General features: G+C 39.5%; 2 protein-coding genes across 2 annotated transcripts; one reads left to right on the plus strand and one right to left on the minus strand.

Annotated features, from left to right (window-relative positions):
• Positions 1–149: 149 nt before the first annotated feature.
• LOC104818151 lies at positions 150–3,556 on the minus strand. The gene is made up of 8 exons (XM_010547604.2): positions 3,073–3,556; positions 2,144–2,626; positions 1,881–2,038; positions 1,660–1,743; positions 1,496–1,548; positions 1,249–1,330; positions 600–707; positions 150–472 (listed from the first exon to the last, which is right to left on the minus strand). Exons 1-8 carry the CDS (start codon positions 3,449–3,451, stop codon positions 263–265), a joined length of 1,557 nt encoding a protein of 518 aa, XP_010545906.1. The 5' UTR covers positions 3,452–3,556; the 3' UTR covers positions 150–262.
• Positions 3,557–6,398: 2,842 nt separating this feature from the next.
• On the plus strand, positions 6,399–7,371 carry LOC104818152. The gene is made up of 4 exons (XM_010547605.1): positions 6,399–6,492; positions 6,751–7,033; positions 7,112–7,211; positions 7,282–7,371. The coding sequence occupies exons 1-4, from the start codon at positions 6,399–6,401 to the stop codon at positions 7,357–7,359; spliced, it is 555 nt and encodes a 184-aa protein (XP_010545907.1). The 3' UTR covers positions 7,360–7,371.
• The last annotated feature ends 985 nt before the right edge of the window (positions 7,372–8,356 follow it).

The following is an 8,356-nucleotide window of genomic DNA, read 5'->3' on the forward strand; positions in this document are numbered from 1 at the left end:
CTAAAACGATGAAAGAGTCAAGAATTTCCCGCCTTGACTCGGTCCGAGTCAGATACCCCGAGTCAACATGTCCGAGTCAGATACCCCGAGTCAACATGCCCGAGTCAGAAGATTGGGCTGGGCCGAATTCCTATGTCATGTGATTTATATATTGCAATGCAAAGTCAATCAAATACCCATTAGCTGATAGCTTATATATCCATTTGGATCCCACCTACAAACCACTTTTTATGAGGAAATCTCTAGCTATGGGTTTGTCGAATTAGCGTGAACATAATGCGGAATGAGTTCTTACGGAAATTCTAGCACTTGATTCAAGTATGGATATCGTGTTTGAGCTATTCGTACCGTCAACTTCGAGAGCAGATTCTGAACTCAAAGAACGAAACCCGGAGCAATAGTTAACCGGTAGCCCTTTAGAGACAGTTGCTGCTCGCACTCGTGTCGTCATCGAGAGGGCTCCCTCCTCACCCTACATTACCAAGAAAACATTCTATGTCATTATTCCCAGTCAAAGACATGTTACGATTCGTAATCAAAAGAGTTTTTCAGGTTCTATGTTTCTATGTGCTGTAGCAGATCAGAAGGAAAGGGTTGACCTTAATCACCAATCCCGAATGTACACCTCTTCTTCTCATAAGCATTAACAAAGGCTCTTCGTAGCCTTCATGGTAAAACCCAGCCACAATCGCTTCCTTCCCTGTGGCCTGCAGTGGAAACAAGTCCATGAAATTCCGCATACTTTAAGCCTTCACTCATGCCTTTACCAAAAAAATTCCTAAAATATGTTTCTATCATCATAAACTATAAGTGCAGAAATATAATGAAGCACGAAAATAAAGGACATAAAAGCCATCTCAGGCTATTGATGGCTGAATCAGGGATATGTGATTTTTTCCCACTAATGGCCGGTCAAACAATGGTCTATCATGTGTGACGAAGTTCGGTTTAGTGACCTAAACCTGTTTCAATGATACCGCTTAAATAGATCACTCATGACTCATCACTAGTATAGTAATGAAAACCACTCACCACACCAGTAAACAATCGTCACAAAAATCTACCAGATAATGGTCATAAAGAATAAAGATCCAGTAATTGGGCATTCAGAAGCCCATCACCATACATGTGTAGACGATAAGAATCCAAAAGCAAGCACCCATGCTAGAGGGTCCAGAACCATCATAACCATAAAAGATCAAAAAGTTCCCAGAAATAGTAAAATTCTGGCTGTCATAGAATCCTTACCCTCACAAATTGTTGAACTTTCTCTGTCGTTGCCAGTGGAGGGCGTTTCTTTATATGCTCCCTTACCCCAACCAAAGAATAACTACAAGGCAGAAACAAAATTTTCGTAAATACATCCAAATTTTGTTTCCAATACTACCCCACTACTGGTGTCTAAGAAGACCGGAAGAGGAGCATGTATCAACATAACCATTGATGTAAAAATAACAAAGAAATGGTTAAAATGAGTGTTACTTAGATGTCATACAAGGATGGTCGAGCTTCCCGTAGACTAAGATATGCAAATCCAGCCTTCTCGTCCTGAAAGAAGAAAAATGGGATTTTAAATAACACAAGAAAACAAATTAAAGACTGGAAGGTAAAAAGAGGGAACGAACGCCATGGCAAATAAATTAACACTACTATTGGCACCTCGATGAGTTCCTTTGCATGCTGAAGGGACAAGCTTGTATTTGCTCCCATAAACTTTAGCATTTGTTCTTCAGTCACACCCCCCTGAACAAACCAGAAAGAATTAGATAATCTTTATACATGTTACAATTCTAACGATGGTACAGAGCATCATATTGAGGAAAATCAGAATACTTAAGACATATAATCCATGAGAACAAACAATTTTGACTTATGATTACTTTAGGTGGCATCCATTCCACCCCATGAAGCATTGAAGATTCGCCATAGCAGGATCTAACTGCAGCAACAAACAAGGTGCTTCGAAAGTAACGAGTATTTCCATCATAAGGCTCGCCATAATGGGTTAATGATTTGACGTCAGCAACTGGAGGAGCTCCTGCCAAATACTCAAAAGGTATTTGAACTGGGATTAGAACCTTGTAATCTTCCCTGGAATACTAATTATTTCATGAAAAAATGAACTTAATCTAAAAAAATCTACCAAGTTCATCATCCAATGCGAGGCAGTAAGCTTTAAGCTCGCGATCTGTTTCTCTGTTCATACGTTGGCCGATCAAAAAAGCAGAAAGCAAGGCCTCACTAACTCCTGAGGATAGACTATCTTCTGTCACGAGTGGAAGAACATCTCTTAAAACACCCTGGACCTCTTCATACCCTAGGTGCCCTCCAGCTAAAATTTCTCTTAGGGCACCAACCAGTCTCATTTCAGTAGTTCCATTGCCTGCAAAATTTGGTCCAACTGAATTCCCCACACCCATAATAGAGCCTTCAGGATCCGCAATGAAGAGAACATCAGAAGGCAGCACTCGAGCCAGGAGTGGCCAGAGCACACTCATCGCCCGCCGTTCACCTTCACTCCATTGAGTTTCCTCAGGGAAAGCATTTGCACGGATAGTCATCGCAGCAAAAAACGCTCCCAGTTGCGCGTTAGAAACTGGTTCTTCGTTTTTTAGTTCCCCTCTAGCTGCAGACCCAGTGGATCAATGGAAAGAGGCCAAGCGCGATGCATAAGAACTCTATAGAACAAATATATGTAAAAACCTAACATCCAACACTAGCAGCCGAAATTATAAGAAGGCTACACAACTGAGATATGGAAATGATGTCAAGTGATGGGCGTGATAAACAGGTAATATTTCTTTCTTGCTTTTTTTTTAACGAACATATTGCGTCATAAAGATCTTTGGCAACACAAGAATGAGCCAGAAGAGTGCAAATCTAAAATACTTGGCTAATTGCAAATAGATCATCCGAATTTGTGTAACACCATTGGTGAGAAGGAAGATTCTATACAGGTAATATACGAAAATCGAATCTTCCACAGCTGCCATTAAAAGGGGGACATGATTCCCTATCCCATCAGCCATAAATTCAAATGGGTCAAGTCAAATTAGAGACGAAAATTTTCACCTGATCGTAATATAGTATCAAGCACCTTGAAAGCCTGTTCTTCGGTGAGGGGTCTGGTCTGCGTGGGTCCGGTGCAAACCCTAGCTTGGGCGTCAAGCACGGTTTGGTTCGGCTTCGCAAGCGTCGACCTCCTGTAAGAAGAAGAGACAGCGGGGTTCACAATATCGGATTCCTTTAGCCCTAACTGCTCCATGATTGAGGAATCCAAAACGGCACTCACGGCCAAACCACCGGCGAGCCTCCGCCGCGACGGACGGCATCGATCGCTCAGAGGGAAGCGGAGACATGAAGAACTCGGCCCGTCGAAGTGAAGAGATCTCTTGATCTGCAAAGAAGAGATCGAACACAGAGAAGAACCCGGATTCAGCAGAGCTTTCATGGGAATTTCCTCGCTGGCCGCTTTTACTCTTATCTCGTCTGCGAAATCTTTTGGAGTTCTCCCAGGAAGATGACGGGAAATGTAACTTGCGATCAACTATTATAATTTAAATCGAAGACCCAGTCTTTCTATATATAAAAAAAAAACGCATTATCATATAGCACCGGTGTTTGTAATAATTATTTTTTATTTCTTACATTTTTCAGAATTTTTTTTAAGCCGAATTTTCCCTCACTGCAATTTAATTTGGCAATCATATCATATACATTTAAAGAATAAATTACTAGAAAACACCGAATGATAGAGGTTATGTCCGAATGCCAACTATTTTTCAAGTCAAAGAGTCAGCTTCGGTTGTCGAATTTCACGGCGCGACTCGCGAAGAGCAACTAATTCGGCCAGGCCCATACAAATTATCTCAACCGCGGTTATATGGACCAAACCCAATATCTTTTAAACACAATTTCCCGGACCCCCATCTTTTTAGGCCATAAAAATAAAATAAAAAGGGAAAATGACATTTTCCTACACCAACTTTGCAAAATGTGACCTTTTCCTATACGAATTTTTAATTTGACAAAAAACTACACCAAATTATCAAATGTGCCAAATCGATACACGAACTACCCAATTTAACTGCAATTTCCTACACAATCCGAAAACGGTGTTAAGTGTCCGTTAACCGCGTATATATATTTATATTTTTATTTGTATATAGATATGAATATATATGTATATTTTTTTGCTGTTTATTTATTTTATTTTAAATTTAAAAAAAACGATTTTTTTCATATTTTTTTCGGAATTTTTTTTTAAAAAATATGACGTGGCATGCTGATGTGGCAAAAAATCTATGTGGCGTGCCATGTCAGCCGCCACGTGGCGTGCCACGTCAGCGGTTAACGGACACTTTACACCGTTTTCGGATTGTGTAGAAAATTGCAGTTAAATTGGGTAGTTCGTGTATCGATTTGGCACATTTGATAATTTGGTGTAGTTTTTTGTCAAATTAAAAATTCGTATAGGAAAAGGTCACATTTTGCAAAGTTGGTGTAGGAAAATGTCATTTTCCCTTTTTATTTCATTTATCATCATGAAATGGAGTGCTATGGTCTCCTTTATGTTTGTTAATATTTTCTTTAAGATGTTGCAGAAAATTAAAGAGAACTTTATATGTTTTAAAAGTTTGGAACGCAAGAAGAAGATTGGATACTCAAAGACGAATCAACACATTCTCGTAGCAAGATTAGTTTGTTGATATCCTCCCAAACTAATCTTGAGGGGGAATGTTGAAGAATAAAATAACGACAATCAATCAAGAGCATCCGATGAGCAATTGTCCATATATGTGAATGATGAGTGGTTGCATGATTTGCATGAAAAGCATGTTACGTAAGAAATGGAAGAACATGAAAGGAAAAATTGATGACGAGTTGGCTGGATTGACGAAAGTAAACTCATATGACCGTTGGAGATAGACAAAATCAAGACAACATCAATTACATTGAAGATGAATATCCATCACATGAAACTTTCCTTATTGCCTCATGTGACATCTACTTTCCTTTATTTCTTTATTTACTAGCCGTTTATATCCTTAATATGTCTTAGCTTCTCGTTAGAATTAGATTATTTATAGATGTAAATGTTGTACAGAGAGATATAATGGAATAAGGGACATTGTCCCCTTTTACGACAAAAGCATCTTTGGCTTCTTTTTCATTACTCTTCGTCTTCTTCTTATTTCAAAAGTTTAATCTCAAATAAACTTATAAAAATCTTCACTATATGCCGGTATCGTACAGATTGAAGCGTTTGTATGAATCACAACAAACGGCTTGCCTCGCATTCTACCGTTGATGGAGAAATGCAACATCCATCAGATGCTTTGGCGTGGAAAAACTTCAACATGGTATTTCCTCAATTCGCTGCTGAGCCTAGGAATGTGTATCTATGTTTGTGTACTGATGGATTTAGTCCGTACGGACAGTCTGGCATGCAGTATTCATTATGGCCAGTTATACTTTCTCCGTACAACTTACCACCTGAGATGTGCATGAAAAGAGAATTTATGTTTTTGACATTGTTGATTCCTGGGCCAGAACATCCGAAGAAGAGTTTTGATGTGTATTTACAGCCGCTCATTAAGGAGTTGAAGGATTTGTGGGACATTGGAGTCCCTGCTTACGACGTAAGTGTGAAACAAAATTTTACACTGAGAGTGGTTCTTCTTTGGACGATCAGTGATTTTCCGGCGTATGGCATGCTATCGGGATGGAGCACACATGGAAGACTTGCATGTCCGTTTTGCATGGAGGAAACAGAAGCGTTTCAGTTGAGACATGGGAGAAAGACGTGCTGGTTTGACTGTCATCGCAGATTTCTTCCAAGGAATCATCCGTTAAGACAAAATCGTACGCTTTTTACCAAAGGTAAAATCGTTACTGAGGAAGGTCCTGTTATGCAAACCGGAGAGCAAATTTATTCTGAGCGAATAAATAGTGGATATTTGGATGATTTGGAAGCTTCTGTGCATTGTGGAGGAAATTTTGGGCATAAGAAGTGCAAAGGATTTGATGATTGGCATAACTGGTATAAGCGTAGTATTTTTTGGGATTTGCCTTACTGGAGTTCGCTAACGCTTCGACACAATCTGGATGTTATGCATATAGAGAAAAACTTTTTTGATAAAATCATCAACACCGTTCTGAATGTGCCAGGGAAAAGTAAAGATAACATCAACTCGAGGAAGGACTTGAAAGATATATGCAAGAGAAAAGAGTTGGAGTTGACACGTGATCGTCACGCACCTGTGCCGATATTCAGACTCACAAAACCAGGTAAAACGGTCTTGTTTAAATGGTTAAAAGAAGAGGTTAAATTCCCTGATGGATATGCATCCAAATTGGCGCGATGTGTTGATACCGATTCATTAAAACTTATGGGAATGAAGAGTCATGATTGCCATGTATTCATGCAAAGACTTATTCCTATTGCATTTGCGGAGCTATTGAAACCGAGTGTCCACGGAGCGTTATGCGGTATCAGCACATTCTTTCGAGATATATGTGCAAGATCTCTGAGAAGAAGTAATGTAGAGGTTTTGAAAGGCAACATTCCTGAGATACTTTGCGCATTGGAAAAGGTATTTCCACCTTCATTTTTTGATGTGATGGAACATTTACCTATTCATTTACCAGATGAGGCGATATACGGTGGTCCAGTACAGTTTAGATGGATGTATCCATTTGAGCGATTTTTTTTCCATCTGAAGAAGAAGGCTAAAAACAAAGCAGCAGTGGAAGGATCTATCGTCAAACAGTATTTGTTAGAGGAGATCTCCTACTTCAGTTCTTTCTATTTTGAATCTCATATTCAGACGAAGAAAAGGAGGGCTATCAACGAAGACGATAGAAGTTATCTCTACCACTATGATTCATGTTTCGGACTTATTCCCGAAAGTTTTCAGCCTACTGGACGCCTCGGAGGCAAATCTGAAGAATATTGGTTAACTGTACAAGAGTACAATCACATCGCCACATATATACTGTTGAATTGTGAAGAACTTAAGCCATACGAAAGGTACACATTTTTTAATCTTAGATGTGATTAGAAATTAATTAATTACATATATATTTGCTAACAACTTTTTTTTGTAAGACTTTTTGACGAGGATGTTTTGGCAACATATCCTAACCTAAGTGGGGAGGAACTTGAAGGAATGAAGGAACAACATTATGCATCTTGGCTTCGAGACTACGTAAGTATTCTAGCTATATATATATATGTACGTGTATGTATTTGTGTATTAATTTAATTTTTATGCGCAGATTCAGTCATGCAGTGATAGAATTCCGGCATGGATCAGAGATATATCACATGGACCTGGAAGAAAAGTCATTTGCTAGTCGATAATGTTCACCCGAGGATACACGTTTCACACTTACGATCATGGAAAACATAAATCCACGTTCAATTACGGAGTTTGTATAAAAAGCGGGTCATCGGAAGATCCTGATTTCTTTGGGGTTCTTCGTCAGATTTTCCAACTCCAGTATCCAGGATTAGTCGGGTTGAAAACAATCATATTCAGATGTGATTGGTTTGATACAACGTCGGGACGCGGCTCACGGAAAAATCGATGGGGAGGTATTGACATAAACCCGAAACTAGGGGTGGGCGTTTCGGGTTTCGGTTCGGTATTCAAGCGGTTCGGTTCGGGAACGGTATTTTCGGTTTTATAAAAAGTGTACCAAACTAGAACCGAATGTTAAACGGTTCGGTTCGGTTCGGTTTTAGTATCGGTTCGGTTCGAAACGGTACCATTATATGAATACCAAATAAGTATCGAACTATACTATTTACACATATATTAGTGGAATATTCGAATTTTGGTTCGGTATTCATACGGTTCGGTTCGGGAACGGTTCATTCGGTTCCATAAAAAGTGTACCAAATTAGAACCAAACGTTATTCGGTTCGGTTCGATATGGTTCGGTTTCGGGACGGATCGGGTCGGTACTAAATTCCCGAACCGAAGTGCTCACCCCTAATACAAATAACATGCGCAAGTAACATAAACCCCAAACCAAAAGAAAACAGAACAAGAGAATGAGCTCTTGCAGGTCTTGAATGGATCTTATGGATTCACATATCCACAGGCCCGAAGGGATTCCACTTGCTTTGTTCATCGGAAGGCATAGGGTCCCCAAAAAAGCTAATCTTTGGTCTCCTCTGATCTTTCCCAAGTGGGAAATTCCGAAACGAATCCGAGTTCTTGAAGAATATGTAACATGCAACGGCTGACACCAAGGACAGTCCCAATAGCAGCACATAAATCTGCCAGTCTGCATATACATACAATACATATATGTATGTATGTATGTATGTATGTATGTATGTATG

Source organism: Tarenaya hassleriana, unplaced genomic scaffold, assembly GCF_000463585.1.
Source record: "Tarenaya hassleriana unplaced genomic scaffold, ASM46358v1 Cleome287, whole genome shotgun sequence".
NCBI lineage: Eukaryota > Viridiplantae > Streptophyta > Magnoliopsida > Brassicales > Cleomaceae > Tarenaya > Tarenaya hassleriana.